Source organism: Saccoglossus kowalevskii, chromosome 4 (genome assembly GCF_978046115.1).
Source record: "Saccoglossus kowalevskii chromosome 4, keSacKowa6.1, whole genome shotgun sequence".
NCBI lineage: Eukaryota > Metazoa > Hemichordata > Enteropneusta > Harrimaniidae > Saccoglossus > Saccoglossus kowalevskii.
This window is the reverse complement of record NC_140644.1, coordinates 1,821,762-1,841,277: the sequence shown is the minus strand read 5'-3', so window position 1 is coordinate 1,841,277 and position 19,516 is coordinate 1,821,762. Positions and strand designations below refer to the sequence as shown.

Below are 19,516 nucleotides of genomic sequence, written 5' to 3'. Positions count from 1 at the left end.
TCAGGTGATTAATTAAATGAGCGCCCCCTGCCGACGACCTATATCGTATAGGTAACATGTAAAATGGCGGAAACGGAGGTGAGAAATATTCGTAAACAGACAAATTACTTGCTCTTGTTTATTCATTGATTATATGGTGATTTTATTATCGCGATTGGTGATTTTACAAACTGCGAAACAGTTATGATGTCAACTGGTAATAGTTTGGGTAGCGAGCACTAATATAACTTGTACGGATAAAATAACCACGATAATTAATGGTTTGTTGTGAGTTGGAGAGGCTGTCGCTTTTTTAATATTTTTGTCAGCACCAGTGAGGGTTAACTATATTCTATTGTTTTCTATTTTTTTATATTAATTGAATTAACAGTATAATATTAAGGAATGTCGGAAAGATATTCTGAATCGTGATCAAAATTGTTATTGCGAGTTCTGGCGAATATTTAAGTTAGCAGTTTTGTAAATTTATTTAATATACATGTATTTAGGTTGAAACAAAACAAAAATGGTGGCGGCAGTTTATATACACGATTCTACCGTAAATTCCAACTGACTTGCCCTTTAAAGGACCAGACTATGATAAAATAAAAAAATTCAAGCTGAGAAAATTTTAAAGTTTGGCGTTTCAGTCATATTAGACATGTTTGGAACCACATTCAATCTTGAGAGGTACTTCTTAAAAATTTACATTTTTGAAACTCTACTTCAAAAATGAAAAATGTCAAATCAGAATGTCTTAGCCATGGTAACATCATTCCACTTGTATTTATTACTTCTTCTAGGCATACACGGCAAGGTTTCAAGAACTGAGAAATGAATTTTTAGAGAAACACGCCGGTGAGTAGAGTGTTAAATCAGGTAGAAGAATACATCTTTTATATAATGCGACAGAGTATGAGGTAATAATAATAATAATAATAATAACTTTATTTAATTAAGCGCAACAATTCCAACATATGAAGATCAAAGGCGCTGATACAATAAACAATCAGTCAAATATTAAAAGCACATTTAAATAAGTGCGTTTTCAGTCTGGATTTAAAAATGTCTACTGAAGGACTAGAACGAACAGACAGAGGTAATTCATTAAAAAGTTTAGGACCTAAATTTTCAAAAGCACGGTCTTTGTATAACACCTTGGACTTTTTACTACACACCTGACGAGTTTTAATAAGAAACTTTGATTCAGATCTTAAACTACGACTAGGTACATAAAATTCGATTAATTCACATAGATAATTTGGGGCAAAACCATACAAAGATTTATACACTAGTAAAAGTAATTTGAAATTGATTCTTTGTACAACTGGTAACCAATGAAGTTTAATAAAAATGTCTGTAATGTGGTCATATTTTCGAGCACGAGTGACAAGGCGGGCTGCTGCATTTTGTACACGAATAAGAGGTTTTATCTTAGTTACAGGGAGACCAGACAATAATGAATTACAGCTGTCTAAGCGAGAAGATATGAATGCATGTACCAGCCGGTTATGAAATGTATTGTTGATTGGACATCTGCTACAGTCAATGCTGCTGAAAAATTATGCATAAATAAAACCAATTAGATGAACACAGTAATTATGTTGAGATGTGAAGGAAATATCGATATTAACTTTTCTTTTTTTTTCGCAAGATGATATTGCCAATGGTGCCTATGATCAGAGAGATGTACAAAAAGTACGATCTGATGACTTCTATGTCAAGCTTTTTCTTCTCCATTCAAAAGGAAGCTATGATTTTGCTCTTGAAGTGATTCATAGCAGTTTAAAGTTCAGAAAGGACTTTGGGGTTTACGGTGAGTCAGTCGTGATAAATGTTGTTTCACATCTACTGTAAAATACTTTATTTTAGCTGGATTTAATTTTCGCTGAATAGACTTTTTAGGTGTTTTGTATGGAATTTATTTTCACTGATACTTGACAAGTTGAATGTAAAATATAGGAAAAAAGGTATATTAGCTGGATTTTATTTTCACTGAATCATTCCTACAGCGAAAATAGCGAAAATTTATTCCAAGCGAAAAATAAAGTATTCCACAGTATATTACAGTTTTGAATTATATATAAATAGTAATGCAATCTTGTAGTACATGTAGTTAGTACAATAGGAAATTCTTTGCAGTTGTTATCACTGTAAACCTATGTGTATGTGAAAAATCTGGCTTAGATCAATCTTTTCTAGGGATTATAACTTGTTGTTTATAAAACTTCTGATCATTGTGCATCTTACTGGGGTAATTAAAATTGTGAACATTACAGCATTGTTTTTAAGTTTTAATTCTTAAAATTCTTCATGAAAAATCAAAATAAAAGTGTAATTGTAATGGTGACTTTAAAGTCTATTCACATCGATTTTATTACTGCAATACTTTAAACAACTTTTATTTGTGTGCAATCTAACCTTTAACCTTTTGAGCAATCTAACCTTTAACCTTTTGAGCAATCTAACTGTGGTCTTTAACCTTTTGAGCGCCACATTTATTTTCATTAAATTTTGGTGTATTTTTTGTAATTTGCACTGAATTCAATCTTAAATTTTGACCAAACAGACGATAAAATTTGACATTGCTTCTAATTTTTGATCAAAAACTTAAACATTTTCTCAACATTTCATTTGAAAAGGTACAAACTATAAATGGAACTATTTTGTGGATGGTGTCTCAAGTTGACTTTAGCACTCAAATGGTTAAAGGATACAGTAGTTGTTGTGCCACACATGCACCAGATGTTGGTCTAAAATTAATGACTTTTATTGTGGTGCATATCAACACTCATGCACAAAACAAAACTAGGCAATTCCTGGCATGGTAGGAAAACACTGAGTGACTCTAAGAAGTCAAAGTCGGTATTTTGTGCACAACGTGACTAGATCAAAACTCTCATTGTGTGGTGCTGCCCTTTAAGACAAAAAGTTTAAGTGACATATGCAAAATTGTGTAAGTTCAATCACCTCAGTTTTTTAGCATTGAATATTTTGGCTTTACATAAATAACACATAAATTGAATTATAAATGTGAAAGACTACGTCACATTTTATGTGCGACTTCTAGAAATACTGGTATATAGGATAGCATACTGCCATTGTATATTTTATCATTTGTATCATCTTTCAACAGATATCACTGAAGATAGCTTTCCCTTGGAATTATGGGAAATCGGTGGATTATATGTACATGGCAAAGACCTGAGTGGCAACCACCTCTGTGAGTTTATTAATGCATGGTTACATTATGTGTGATTTTGTTCTAGGAATATTTTGGAATATTTTTTTCATTGTGTCCTACGGATTTGAGGATGGGTTGCCATGCCAACAGACTTATCACTTTTCATGTTAATCAGAATAATCAAGGGGTGGTTTATAATACAAAGTGGAAATGCAACTTTGCAAATTCAAACTTGAACAAAAATTAAACCCACATAGTTGATTAACTGTATTTTATCAAAAATGTTTATTGAGACATCAAGCTAATTGCACAATATTACCATTGTTAACAAAGAAATTACAGAAAAATTGGTAGAATATTAACTGAAAATGTTTGTTAAATGTTAAAATGATTTATTTTCAGACAATTTTTACTAGGATTATGAGTACCTCATAAGTTTCTAACTTATGAATCAGTATATATGACATTGCTAAATTCTTTCATATTCTTGTCAACAGTGTGGTTTTTAGGAAGAAAGTTTAAAAAAGGGGATGCACAAAAACAGCTGCTTACCAAGAAAATAATAGTGTATTGGCTTGAGAAGATAAGTATTGAACATCCAGGTGAAAAAGTCACTGTCATTCAGGATGCAACACAAACTGGACTACAGAATATGGTATGTAAATTTCATCTAGTGCTAATTTGCATAGGATTAGCATAATTTATACAAACTAATTTGCATAATACATACAATTAACCAGTTGATAATAACCTGTACCAATGTTAAAAGTGTTTATAATAGCTTTAGACATCTTTGTTTACAAGGAACATGAGAACAAAGTAGCATGTGACAGTAAGAGAATTTAAATCATAAAAAACTAATTTGATTTTTACACACTTGATTTGAAGTGTTAATTACTCATATGTTCATATTAAACTAGCAGGTCACTGCCAACACAGACGGTTTTTGAGTGCCGTGTGCAAGCTCTAAAGAGCCATTCATTGGATTTTGATGAAACTTGGTACATAGATGATGCTCTGGACTAATGTACAGATTTGATTAGTTTGGGTAAAAATCCATGCATATAATTAACCTAATTGGCATGATAATTAGCTGATTTTTAGCTGTTTCATGACTATGCCACCAATATCTAAAGAGCCATTCTTTGGATTTTGATGAAACGTTGTACATAGATGCCCAGGACTAATACACAAATTTAATTAGCTTTGGGTAAAAATCCATTCATATAATTAACCTGCATAATGATTAATCAATTTTCTGCTTTTCCACTGATATCTCAGGTACTTATCATCACATTTCAATGAAACTTAAATATATACATAAAACAATGCACAGACAGATATGTGTATTATTAATTACCTAATTTGCATAATTAATCAATTTTCAGCTTTTGATATTTCAAATACTATCACTTCATTATTTTCAATGAAACTTGCTTGGTACATAGATTTTCTAGAACAATGCAGAGACCTGATTACTTTTGGGTAAAAATGTGATCATATTAATCAACCAATTTGCATAATTAGTTAATTTTCAGCTTTTAAACTGATATCGCAAGTACTAATCCCATTTTAATGAATCCTGGTACATAGATGTTCTAGGACAATGCACAGAAGTGATTAGTTTTGGGTTAAAATCAGTGCATATTAATTACCTAATTTGCATAATTAGCCAATTTTCAACTACATATACACTCTAACATAATGTGATGATCTAATTAGTTTTAGGTTCATATACATCTATAATAATTACCTAATTTGCATAATAATTTACTTTTCAGCTTTCCACTAATTTAGTTAGGATTGATCATCACATTGTAATGAAACTGTACATGTGCGCCCTGAAACAATATACAGACCTAAATCTATGCATAATAATTGATTAATTTGTATAATGGTTCATTGAGGTAGTCCACAGATGTGATTAGTTTAATGTTGTTACACACATGCATATTGTTTATCTATTATTAGCCTATTCACGATATCTTAAAAAGCAGAATTAATTAGATTTTATCACAGAGGAACTCTAAATAATTAATTTGACTAAAAAGCATGGATGAAAAATCAAATTTATTTTCTGTATGTATTATAAATGTAAATCGCACTGTTTTCATGTTGTGCATCGCAAATAGCAGACAAATATTAGTTGCTAAGCTTCTCGTTTGAAATGCAAATCTTAAATTTCCAATACTCTCAGCACATAGGAGTTCTTACTAAGCTTGATTCAATATAAAGCATAAAAATCTGTTTGTTTTTTTAGAAATTATTTCTTTGTAGTCAATTGCTATGTTCACACGACAGCATTTTATCGGAGCCCAACGGCCAAGTTTGGCTCCACTAAACCCTCAGGTTGTACTTCGATAGGGTTGAGTCCTGACATGGCTCAAATCATGTAAACGCATCGGGCCCAACTATCGGAGATGAAATCACGCCCTCAATCGTTTTCTTCGAGTAACCTCTCATTTCAATTATGGCGGAGACAACATCTCTCATAATTTCACGCAATTTCCTGCTTGAATAAGAGGTACGCTGATTATCTATTTTACAAATGTTTGCATTTCAGGATTTGGAGATGGTCAAGTTCATAATCACATGTTTCAAATTTTACTACCCCAATATGTTAGGTAAGAATTAAATGATGTAGTTCTGTGTTACAACTTGTTTGTACTTCCCCACAGACATGGCAAGGGGAATAATTATTGTTAAATAATCGCCATGCTTCAAATGTATAAGGAAACGTGTTACTCTGAGCTGAAATATGTGTATTGATTGTATTTTAGGTGTTATGCTAGTGTATGAATTGCCCTGGATTCTGAATGGTGAGTTTAATAATGTATTCAAATTTTTGAGGGTAATAAAAACTTGAAGTTGAGTACTGTAAAATACATTTTTTTTTTCGCTTGGAATTAATTTCCACTGAAGGAATGATTCAGTTAAAATAAAATTCAGTGAAAATACCTTTTTTTCTATATTTTACATTCAACTCGTCAAAAATTGGTGAAAATAAATTCCAAACAAAACACCAAAAAGTCCATTCAGTGAAAATAAATTCCACCTAAAGTAAAGTATTTTACAGTAGTGATCTCATCCTATTTAAGAGTGATGTAACAAAGATAATTTTTATTTAAAGGAATATACATGTACAATCCTGATTGATTATGTTAATTATTTCTAATATGATTGACAGCTGCGTGGAAGATAATCCAGTCGTGGTTATCAGAGGAAGCTAGAAAGAAAGTTATCTTGCGAAATAAAAGCACTATACAGCAACAAGTAGGAGCTGATATCTTGCCACCATACATGGGAGGAAATGTAAGTTGATTGTGATAAATAACACTTGCTGATATCTTGCCACCATACATGGGAGGAAATGTAAGTTGATTGTGATAAATACCACTTGACTTGATTAGTTTTGGATTACTTCCATGTATATCAAGTATCTAATTTGCATGATAATTAGACAGAATGATGCTTTCCCATTGATATCTATGAATATCAAAACTTGGTAAGTCAGTGATCTGGTACAATTAACATATCTTGTTGATTCCTGCTTAAAATCTACGAAAAATAATTGCCTATTATGCATAAATAAGCCAATATTTACTTGTTATACACATCTCAATGACCACTCATCAAATATCAACTTGGCGCACACATGTAGGTGTCCAAAATAAACAACAGACCTGATTTAATACTTTTTTACCACCAGTTTATAGTCTGCACTTTCCTTTAGAAGACTGGAACAAAAGTAGCCAAATTTGTTGTGTAAAAACTGAAAATTGACTTGAATTCTGTCTGTTGGCTCCAAAATTAGGGTTCGTTTCCAGAATTAATGAATAATATGAGAAAAAAGTGCAGAAAAATTTGGGCAAGTAAGTCTGGTGGTGATAAGGTCAATATGAATGGCTGTTTTTTGTAAAAGAAAAAAACATCTATGCATGGGTTTGCACCAAGCATTTATTTATGGGCAATATTGGGGGGGGGGGCAGACATTCAGGTATTTACATCGCCTGGCAACCATCACAGTGAAAATACAAAGGAAGAAAACTCTCAGAAAACGGTACTTTGAGACTCGAACAGTGTAACAAGATTACTCCTGTGTGTGCAACATATATAAATTGTTTAGGATTACTTCAAAGTTGAGTTTGTGTTGTTTTCTCGAATTTAGCTATTTTCACCGGCTCTTTGACCGGTGTTCCACAGCAGCTCGCACAGAGCCCTCAGAAATACATGGTAGAGTGATGCGCACCTCAGCAGCGTGGAACGTCTTGTGACAAAGCTCTGCCAAGATCTGCATAATGATCAACTTAATTATGATTTAACTTAAAACATACAGTCTGAAAGCCAGTGACTAACACCATTGTTCCAGATAGCCAATGGGCAGTATATCTATCACATTGCCTGTTGAGCGAGTGCTGAGTTTGAATCAATCTTTTATGGTTTCTGCTTTGCATAGTACAACTTGGTCAGTGTTTCAGCTTTGATGTCAAGTGATCGGTATAAAAAGTCATAGGACAATTTATGAGCACAAAGAGATTTGACTCAGAGTCGGGAGATTTACTGTATATACGGTATGCAATGGAGCATTCTGATTGGTTGAGTGGAACTAGGTGGGTTTGAAGTTAAAGTTACCCAATGGCAGGAAACCTTTTTATTCAATATACATGTATGAAATTTAATCTCTGAGACTATCAGCAACATCATTGGTTAAGAAAATCCAGTCAAACTAAATAGGTGATGGTCACAATCATGAACAACTGGTTAAACGAATACATGATACATCAGTGATACGTATGGATGGAGTTACGATTTATTTGACTGCATAGAAATGTTTTCATTCCAAACATGTACACTGTAACCTTGTTATAATTAACTCTACAGGGGAAACACAATTAGTTTGTTAGTCCCTGTTCGAACGCAGTCCGAAAATGGAGACTTATGGATTGACCTCTGTGCGTGCATCTGTGCATGCATGTATGTGTCTGAACCTGTATCTTGTTCATGCCTTGACCGCTTACATTCAAACTTCACACATACATTATACATAATATTATACATATGCACATCAATTTGTTTCACGATCTGATTCTAAATGGCCGAATGGCGGCCATTTTTGTACATCAAAATCAAGCATTTCTTCGCTGTTTACAAATGGATTTTGTTCAAACTTGGTACACACATTGGACATTATGGGACCTTGATGCTTGTCTTTTTATTTTTCAGATCAGATTAAAAATGGCCAGCTGGCGTCAATTTTGCTTTAATGAGTGTGGTTCTATTACCATATATCTGACATGTTTGATCGACTGATTATGTTAAAATTTTATATAATCATTATACATCATGTCATAGATATACAGATGTATTGGTCTAGGATCTGATTCAAAGTGGCCGACTGGTGGCCATTTTGTTTTAATTAATGATGTTCTTGACCAATATCTCTCAATAAGATATTAACTTATGGCTTGTTGATAGTGAAGTCTTTACTATAATAAGCATATAATGCTGGTATATTGGGTTTATGTGTTGGAAATGTGTAATGTGTTTTTCATACATGTGTTGAACTGATCATGAAGGCATGAATATAATAACTATGCAGCTTACTAATATATGTATGTGAATGTCATTGAAGGATACATTTGAATGGAAGTATGTACCCACACCACCCAAAGAATACCAAGAGATGATGGAAATATTTGATGAAGATGAAACTGAAATAGAGTCTACAGAAGATGGAGAGACAACGGTTATATCCAATAAAATTACAGAAGCACACATAGGAAATGAGAGTGGAATGAATGGTGAGATGACAGTCAGGAGAAGGGTGAGTGGTAATCATATATGCTAGAATCATTGTAGAATAGAAAAACTAGTGACAGATATATTATATCAGAATACATGCATGGGAAAGAGGTATTTGCGTAATTCTCGCATTGTGTACAATTTGGATTTGTCCGTTGTTTTCTACTGAAATCCTAAAAGACCATGTGGTCAATATTGAATCAAGCCTATATATAGCAGGTGGGGCTGAGAAAATTTCTCAGTTTGCAGAGAGAAGTAAAGTTGTTTTAGTATACTCTCTAAGCAGCCACAATTTGTCCCCAGAGATTCCTGATATTGTATTTGCTATATTAGAAGTGCATATAACCCCAAATCATCTTCGTTGTCTAAAATATTGGTATGACTTATTTAAGCATAGAAATTGTATGTAAGTGCATGCTGACAGAGAAAATTTCGTACTGTAAAATGTTTGCTTGGAATAAATTTTGGCTATTTTAATTGAAAGGATGATTCAGTGAAAATAAAATTTAACGAATATACCTTTTTCTCTATGATTATATATTCAACTCATCAGTGAAAATAAACAGCATACAAAACGTGCAAAAAATCCTTTTAGGGTAATTTAATTCTTGCTGAAATAAAGTACTTCACAGTGTATGAGCTATGTGCCAATAATACTATTCATCAAAGTTTAATTAAAACATTTTTTTTCATGGTAGCATGTATTCTACTGCCATCACATGTACTTGACATGGTAAAACTATTTCAGGTTCATTTTGCTGAGGATTCTGAGAGGCCACCAATAGTGAAAAGTCAAAGTGCTGATAATATAGAAGTCTTATCTTCTTCACCTTCTAACACTAAAGAAGTGAGTATACGTTTGTATTTAGCATTAACCTTTTTACCACCAGTTCCCTCTTTCATCACAAATTCACAAAATAGTCCTTCAGAAGATTGGGACAAAAATAGCCAATTTTTTTCAGTAAAAACTGGAAATTGACTCAAATTTTTTCTATTGGCTCAAAAATTAGGGTTTACTTACAGAAATATTGAAGCATATTAGCAAAAAAGTGCAGACAAATTTGGACAAGGAAATCTGGTGGTGAAAAGGTACCAAACACCTCTCTACTTTCTCACTGACTAGGAAAGCTATCTTGGTAAGTGATTTTGTATCAGTCTTTAGGTTACATTGGATAAGGCCAATCTTCTTTCCTTAATACAACGTACATAATTTGACATAAAACTAGAACTAGCGAATGACCTGGATTGTCTACTAGATGTCCACCTATACATGCCTATCACTGAAGCTCTTAATATCAGACATAATACATTGTAATATCAGAGGTCTCAAAGCTTGAACTTTGGAGTTGAAAAGACACCCAATTTCAGGGCACACAAGATTTATAGAGAGAATCTCAAAGAGCACCAAGGCATACTAATTGGTCATCAAGGCAATGGTCTTTGATGCCTCCATGAAGTTAATAAGCTTTGGTGGTTTGAATAATTATTTGTCCACACAAAAACAAGTTTGAAATCTAAAGTCAGCAAATAAACCTGAGTAGTTTTTGATAGGACTGGCTTTTCAAATACATGTGTATCTGCTAACACTATTTTTTAAAAACTTTATTTCTTCATGGGAACTGTAGGTACTATGATAATATTTTATTGAACAATGTGACCAGTTTTCATTTTTGATTTTCCTATAACGAAAGTGATTTTCTGATGACAATGTGATAACTGGATAATCACCAATTGTTCCACATGTTATGGTATTTTTTTTGCAGGCCTTAAATCACCATATTGCCAGTCCTTTGAAAACCAGGCGATCTAAAAGAGTTGGTGACAGTGCTAAGGGGGCACATCTTACGATAAGGTAAATGCATGATCCACCCTCTTTTATAGGCGATGCATATAATGTAAACCATTTATTTTCACTTCTAGAACCTCAGAGAAATTTTCACTGCTATACATGTACCATTTATCAATTTTCACAGATTCATGAAAATTTCACAAAAATTAAATCAATTTGTAGTATAATAAATTTGAAAATTAGATGCAAAGATTTTGTCATGGTAACCATTGGGACAGTGTCTGTGGTTTTTTTCATGGTAACCATTGGGACAGTGTCTGTGTGGATTTTGTCATGGTAACCATTGGGACAGTGTCTGTGTGGATGTTGTCATGGTAACCATTGGGACAGTGTCTGTGTGGATGTTGTCATGGTAACCATTGGGTCAGTGTCTGTGTGGATTTTGTCATGGTAACCATTGGGACAGTGTCTGTGTGGATTTTGTCATGGTAATCATTGGGACAGTGTCTGTGTGGATTTTGTCATGGTAACCATTGGGACAGTGTCTGTGTGGATTTTGTCATGGTAACCATTGGGACAGTGTCTGTGTAGATTTTGTCATGGTAACCATTGGGACAGTGTCTGTGTGGATTTTGTCATGGTAACCATTGGGACAGTGTCTGTGTGGATTTTGTCATGGTAACCATTGGGACAGTGTCTGTGTGGATTTTGTCATGGTAACCATTGGGACAGTGTCTGTGTGGATTTTGTCATGGTAACCATTGGGACAGTGTCTGTGGTTTTTTTCATGGTAACCATTGGGACAGTGTCTGTGTGGATTTTGTCATGGTAACCATTGGGACAGTGTCTGTGTAGATTTTGTCATGGTAACCATTGGGACAGTGTCTGTGTGGATTTTGTCATGGTAACCATTGGGAAAGTGTCTGTGTGGATTTTGTCATGGTAACCATTGGGACAGTACCTGTCTGGATTTTGTCATGGTAACCATTGGAACAGTACCTGTCTGGATTTTGTCATGGTATTGTCATTTTATTTAGTAACATGATGCAAGGCAGATGGTGTTACAGTGAATACAATGAAGGCATGAATGTATTTTTTAGTCCCTGTTCGAACGCAGTCTGAAAACGGGGACTTATGTTTTGACCCTTGTGCATCTTAGACATGCCTGGACCAATCACAATCAAACTTCACACATGCATCAAACATAATATTATACATATGTACATCAATTTGTTCCACGATCTGATTCCAGATGGCCGAATGGCGGTCATTTTTGTACTGAAAAATCATCAAAATCAAGCATTTCTCTGCTGTTTACAGATGGATTTTGTTCAAACTTGGTACCGTACTCGACCGCGTTAGCGCCCATGCCCGGTGAAGCGCCCACCCCCTACTTTTGCATAATTTTTATATTTGGGGTCACATTCGGCAAAGCGCCCACCCCTTCAAAATGCCACTAATTTAAAACTTGGTCTTTGATCATTGCTTAACGAATACTGGTAGTCGTTTTTATATCATGATACAGTCAGGATATCGACCGCTGTGAATATGTTGTGAATGTGTAGACCATGGTAACCGTGCATAAACTAATGCTTCGACCTGTTAATAAAAGTGAAATGCGGTAAATATTTCATGCCATATTCAGTTTACGAATAAAAATTGCTTGTTGCCATTTTTTAAAAAAAACCATGTCGTTTATTCGCCGAAATTAATTCCAACAGATCGTACTTTGACATCGATTATTCACTTCCGCATTGCGTTACCCAAGTGTCTTTGAGAATGTCTGAAGAATTGCTTCAGTACTACACAGCATTTTGATTGGATAATAACAGACTTGACTCATTAGGTCAGAACGTTGATGCAGGTCAAATGCAAATACATCATGGCGGAAAGTGCTTTACATCGGGAGTTTGCGTACGATCCGACACATTCGTCAGTGGGGATAATGATGAAGATTTGGACTTTGTGTTCCAACAGACTCAAATATTTTTAATCTCGTAAATTTGGGTGGTACGTAATTAATATTGTAATAAAATGTGCATATTTGACCATTTCTGTTTCTTCAGTGTAAGAGTCAATGACGATGCACCTAATTTCGTAATTATATTTTCCCTCAAACTTTCAAAGACGTAATATCCCCCTCCATCTGTCACTAGGTGAATTAAAATTATCAGTTGCACTCTTTTCCAAGGGGGGTGCTCGGGTAAGCGCCCACCCCTAAAAAATCCTGATTTTGTGTTAATGAATGTGGTTCTAGTGTCATATCTCTGACTTGCTGTTCAAATTTTAAATATTCATTATACATCATGTCATCCTATTAAAAATTGTTGAATAGTGGTCATTTTTGTGCTAAAAAATCATCAAATATCAAGCATTTCTGTCATTTATGAATGAATTTTGTTCAAACTTGGTACATACATTAAACATTATGGGTTCCTGATGCACGTTATTTTATTTTTTAGATCAGATTCAGAATGACTGACTAGTGGCCATTTTGTTTTAATGAATAGGCTTCTAGAGCCATATCTCTGACATGCTTTGACTGACTATGTTCAAATTTTATATATTCATTATACATGTATTCACGGTTACTAAAAAAGACGGTTAGGAAACAAACCATGTTCTTTTAATTGGATGCGTGTCGCGGGTAAACATTTTAAACAAAAGACGTACTAATCTGTGATAAATCATTAACATAAAATATTACATCATTTTTTATGAGTTCAACAACTGCACGCCATTTTATTGTGTCTGTGTCGATACTTTCAGTAATACTAAATGTAAGTTGTTCCAGTGAATCCTGACAAAACCTGTCGCTCAGTTTGAACTCATTACACATTTGCCTGTCGTGTATGGCATTTTCGTTTCTAAAGAGCAAGATCAACAGAAAACTGAAATAAAAAAACCAACAAAACATGATCAGAAAAAAAGACGTCAAAGAAACCATACAAGTGTTTATTTTTCAGCCATGAGCAATGATACCACATACATTTTGTTGGAAATAAACAAAATATGCGATAAGATAACCCGCCCATGCTCAACAAAATGCATGTAAGCAGACCAAATATGCAACAACAGGCAGTTCCAATGAAATTAAGAACGGTTAAAAAGGGTTTGAAAAATTGATTTGGCGAAGAGACTGCTAGAAAGTTGTACCGACAGTTCAATATGTTAAAAAATTGTAACGTTGACTAAAACCGCATATAACGGCACGCTGAATATTGCAACATGAAAAATTTGACAAAAAATTGAAACAAGGACAGACAAGAACAATTCAACAGGCATTTTATGAAACTGGCGGAAAATGTTGAATACCTTTTAAACGATTTCTACGGCGTCTACAAAAAAAGTGTTAAGACTTTAAACAAAATGGCGGATACAGTGACGCGAAAGCAAAATGTACTCTAATAAGCCCCTAAATCGCATACAACCGTCATAAGTACACACAGTAGTATACTAAAAATTCATTTGGTTGTATTTTTTATAATATAATGTATTTTAAAATAATGACTTAGGGGTTAGAATTTTTGTCACTTTTTCTTCCGCGACCCAGTGAAAACGATAAATGACGATTCTCGATTCAGAATGTTATCACAGTCACAAAGAGTACTCATTCGAAATGTACGTGTATTTTTTCGTAGAGCTTGAGCACTAAACATGGATATTATATCAAAAACAAGCTGAAAATTTCAAATTCGCGGGACATCAAGTCAAACAAAATGGTGGGCCTTGAAATCTCAAGCAATGGCGTACACAGCGCGACACGCATCCTTGAGGGATTAGGCAGATTCACACCTTTTAACAAAAGCATTTCCTAACCGTCTCTTTTAGTAACCATGATGTATTCAAAATGGCTGATTTTGTTTTAATTAATGCTGTTCCAGAGCAATATCTCTCGATACTTGTTTGACGATCAGATCCTGACATGTTTATATTCCAGCTATATTACTATAAACAAAACTTTATATCTTAAATTTGATAACTAACAGGGACTGTGCCATGCATGGCTTGTTTAATATACATGTATAAAATATTTATTATTAATGTTTTATCAATTTCAAAATACGGTTGAATACAACCTGCTGAATAACAATGTCCCAGCCTTTGCATTCTGCATGTATATAGTATCTTTTGTGTGCATGCTAGTAAATTGGTGCAAATCAAAGATATGGTTTTCCAATATTTGATGTTTCTTACTGACATTTGATTACAAATAATGTGTATTTTATCAATTCATACATAGGATAAGTTAATGGATAAATGTTTAGATGTCAACTTACAAACTTGTCTAAACAGCTGCACATGGCACATATACAATATTTGTAACATACTGAGTATTAAATCAACCAATAATTGAAGGAATCCCATAACGTCTCCCGGGTAATAGACTTAACCAAATATCTTCTATAGCCAATGAAACTTTCATCTTAAGATTTGAACGAACCATGAGGGTCATCTGTATTAATTAATTATAAATATTTAATAAATTTCATGCTTTCATGATTTGTTTATATTTGATTTCTTGATCACAGCCCTGCAGAAGATTTAGAGTTCATTGCTACCGAACACAACAAGGAAGCCCACTCTGTTATATCTTTATGTAATAACACACAAGGACTTGTTGCATTCAAGGTTTGTATAAACTCAACATAGTTGAATAAGTCGACTGCAAATAGTGTAAAATCTCAGTCTCAGTAACAGAGACAGAATGATTGTTGAAATATTTGTGTACCTTAATTAATTAATGTAAAGTATTGTCAATTTATTTCAAACATGTTTTTCACACACTCGTAATTTCTCCATGAAATAAAACTCCCATACAGATTATATTATTGATTCTAATTGCTGAGATTGTTTTCAGGTGAAGACGACAGCCCCTGAGGTATTCCGAGTGAAACCCAGTGCAGGCACTATAGCACCTGGAAAATCTAATGATGTGCATGTCAGTCTTCAGTCAGGTAAAACACACACACACACATAGTTTGATAATGTTCAGTCTACTCTTGGGGCAGCCATCCGGGCATTTTCACTACCTGGCAACCATCAATATAACTGAAAACTTTCAGGAAATGATATTTTGGGCTAGTTGTTGAGACTCTCCTGAACAGTGTAACAAGATTACCCCTACATGTGTAATACATATCAATTTGGTTGTTCAGGATTACTTCAAAGTTGAGTTTGTGTTGACTTCAGCTTTTCACAGCAGTTTGTGCACAGTCCATAGAAATAGAATGTACAGTAGTGTGCATCTAAGCAACATATTAGTATCGAATTTTAGTAGAATATTAGTAGGGTGGAGTGAGACAAATTACCATCCATCAATGGTAGACAATGAGGTGATACTGGTGACATCATGACTTGTTTACTACAATACAAATATAACATTATTGATGTTTGTAAGATGATGTTTGCTACTATTCAAGAAGCTAAATGCATGCAATACCCAAGGAAATGCAAGAAGGAGTATTAGTTATTATTATGTATCTGTCATTGTATCTCCCAAAGTTACAATATTACAATGTATCAACATTTTATGTAAAACCATTTATTTATCTTTTGAGCAATTTCACTGGGTTTTAGGTTGCACAAACATTGCAAGGAAACATATTGTAATAACCTTCTATACAGCACATTATGTAAATATCAATAAAGGTTTCACATGTCACTGTGGCATCATGCATCATGACGTAATTAATGCTCTTTTGTTTTTCACAGGTCATGAGTATACGGTTCGTAGAGAAAAGTTTTTAATTTTATCAACTCAAGTACAGAACTCTCCAAAAACACAAAGTGAATTGCAGTCACTATGGAAAAAAATACCATCTTCAAGTATGGTAGAACACAGGTAATCCAGAATATTGAAGAATAACATGTCTTTGTCACATGACTTACCAGGTTACACTACTAATCTATTTAATTACAGGATATTTTACTCTATATTTAGAATGGATTTCCTTTCATCCATCTATTCAGAATAACAACTCGCCACTAGAGGGCACCTTATTTTTACGCATCTATTCTAAACAGTAATTTATCACTAGAGGGCGCCTCCTTGCCACCATCTATTCTTTCACCACTTTTCCGGAAGTACTAAGACTAGGGTGCAAGCACAATGCCTGCCTTTTTCATTGGGCATTGTCCGCCTGTTGATATTTGGTAAAAGGGACTCTTATTGTCACATTGATTGGTACACCAGTAAGCACAATATCACATGTGCAAGTTTACAGCAATTCACAACTAGAGGGCTTGATTTTTTTCCTCTTCATTCTTCCATACAGGTTGCGTTGTTCTTTTCGAGTGGTGCCCATAGACAATAAAATAGCCATGAAAAAACAAACAGAGGTTGAGACTTTACAGCAACAAGTGACAAAACTTTCCTCGAAGGTGAATAAAATCTTTTATTTTTGTAAAGTAAATCGTTAAATAGACACCTGACTTAGAATAGTGTTCATTTGATAGAGATGATATGGTGCTTGCTAACAAGGTGACCAGCTGGTTATCGCAGCGATCAAGTCTTAGTTTACTGTTTTATCCAGACTACTTATTTATTTTTATGGAATATCAACATATCATAAATATATGCATAATGGTATCCATCACCAAGTATGACAGACAGTGAACTAATGTCTTCTTTTCAATATGCTTTGATTCACTTAACCATTGAAATTTACCTTGTATATCATCGCCACGTAAATATCAAAGTATTAATATAATTTCTCCTCTAACCATTTTACTCCTCTCACAAAATAAACCCACAAAAAGTTTTTCTTATTCTTTCCAAAAACTTAATCCGGACCTGCATACAACATGAAAATCTATTTGGTTTAAAATTAAAACAGAAATTATAGAAAATTTGGAAAATGTTGTCCCAATGACAGTGCCATAGTCATTGCACCACATCATGTTCGATATGGCTCCCATACGATGTCTACAACATGTGTAACATACATTGTTAGTTTTAATGAAATTTGAATGAGTGCTGCATGATGATTGACACCTAAGCAAGTATTATGATTCATACCTCTAATGAGTTAATGAATGACCTTGTTTAATTCTTTTCAGCTGGAAAAACTTGTAGACCATAACGAGAGAATTAAAGAGAGCTTATCAAGTATACTTAAACTACTCAAGTTTTTCTTTGTGTCTGGTTTTATTCTCTTCATGTGTGCAATTTACTACTATTTACGATATTCTGGTACGGTGCCAGACGGCAGACGATGTCAGAGCCAAGGAACATCAACCACACACACTGAGAATATCATGTCTGATCCAACTGTGACAATGGGACTTAGTGGACCATGACAATGTCTGTCATGAGAACTTACCATTACATTGAACATTATAAACACTAAATAATTTTCTGCAATTACACCCGATTCCAATGTGTTTTACGGTATGTGCTGAAAAGCTGCAAAATGAACCAAATATAGAAAGGTTTATTTTGAGGCCATGTGTGGCCATTCTCTTCTATGATAATGTTCAGTTTATTTACTGAATTATATTCGTAAATGCGAAATATAATTGTATCACTATCATATAAAAATGTCCAAATTTATTATTCATGAAGTACTGTAAAACCATTTATTTTTACTATTTTGATGTTTTGAGCAATTTCACTGGGTTACAATGAGTTCTATTGTTATTTTGTATGTATACATGGATTTATTTTAGTGGATTTCTCTTATCAACAGAAATAGTAAAATTAAAAACCAGTGAATAATTCATGCATTCACTGTAATTAGATTGGGTTCAACAAAATGTATACCAAGAATATACAGTTGAGTTTAGTGGCAATGACACGTTGTTCAGTATTCTATATTCACGCCAATCCTACTACCTCTTATCTGCTTGACACAAAGTTAAATACACTTTTGTGTTAACTATAAATTTTCATGAAATCAATGCATGATTTTGATGGCAATTTTTTTTTTCTGTTTTATCACAGAGTTTAATAGCAACATTATTTCCTGCCAAAATATTGCTGCAAATATTTCTAAAATTATAGGCATGTAATTTGGAATATGATACTCCTTGCTGCTTTTGAATTACAGCTTTAGTGTTGTAACAATTGTTGATAATGGGAGTCAAATGGCTCAACAGATCCACTTGTGTGTATTTCAAGTCAATGAAGTGTAAACAACAGTTACATAAATATAAACATGGGCATTCATGTAATAATAATAATCTTTATTGAAACCGTATCCCGAAGTGGGATCTTAGTTGAAAATACAATAAATGTATATAATAAAAGTAAACAATTTATATACAGAATAGAAAGTTTTGACCAGACACCCTACAATAGTGTCTTATGACCAAAAATTAAAGTGAGATGTCAAAATTTATGAACAAAGTTTATTTGTCTTTATTGCTACAACTCGCATTGACAACTCCAGAATTTAATGGTTGATTATTCCTATATTTTTGTTCTTGTATAAAATTGTACTAAAGTGAGAAACTGCATAACATTTATTCGTTGATCGCTGTCATTTTGTACACTTAATTATGGATTATTTCGTAGGTCTTCTTCATACTGGTTTGGAAACATTGTCTCAAATTTGCTCATTAACCATATGTGATGAAAGAAGGAACAGTCACACCTGTGGCAACTATAAGTTGATACAATGTAAGTGGAGTACAACTGTCATCTACTGTTTGGGATATTAGCATACTATATTTAACCAATCAACATCACCCACTGATTGTAAGAGCAAAATCAAGACAACATTGCAGACTCGTGTGGAGAGGGTTGAAGGACCTAAAAA

At 33.7% G+C, this 19,516-nt stretch overlaps 1 protein-coding gene across 1 annotated transcript; it reads left to right on the top strand.

Moving 5' to 3' along the window:
- Positions 1 to 10: 10 nt before the first annotated feature.
- LOC100373427 (motile sperm domain-containing protein 2-like) lies at positions 11 to 19,219 on the top strand. Its single transcript, XM_002737786.3, has 16 exons — positions 11 to 78; positions 783 to 837; positions 1,634 to 1,795; positions 3,116 to 3,202; positions 3,661 to 3,818; positions 5,727 to 5,787; positions 5,944 to 5,982; positions 6,351 to 6,475; positions 8,796 to 8,987; positions 9,714 to 9,812; positions 10,729 to 10,817; positions 15,287 to 15,386; positions 15,616 to 15,712; positions 16,470 to 16,599; positions 17,033 to 17,138; positions 17,817 to 19,219. The coding sequence occupies exons 1-16, from the start codon at positions 64 to 66 to the stop codon at positions 18,054 to 18,056; spliced, it is 1,755 nt and encodes a 584-aa protein (XP_002737832.1). The 5' UTR covers positions 11 to 63; the 3' UTR covers positions 18,057 to 19,219.
- Positions 19,220 to 19,516: the final 297 nt, after the last annotated feature.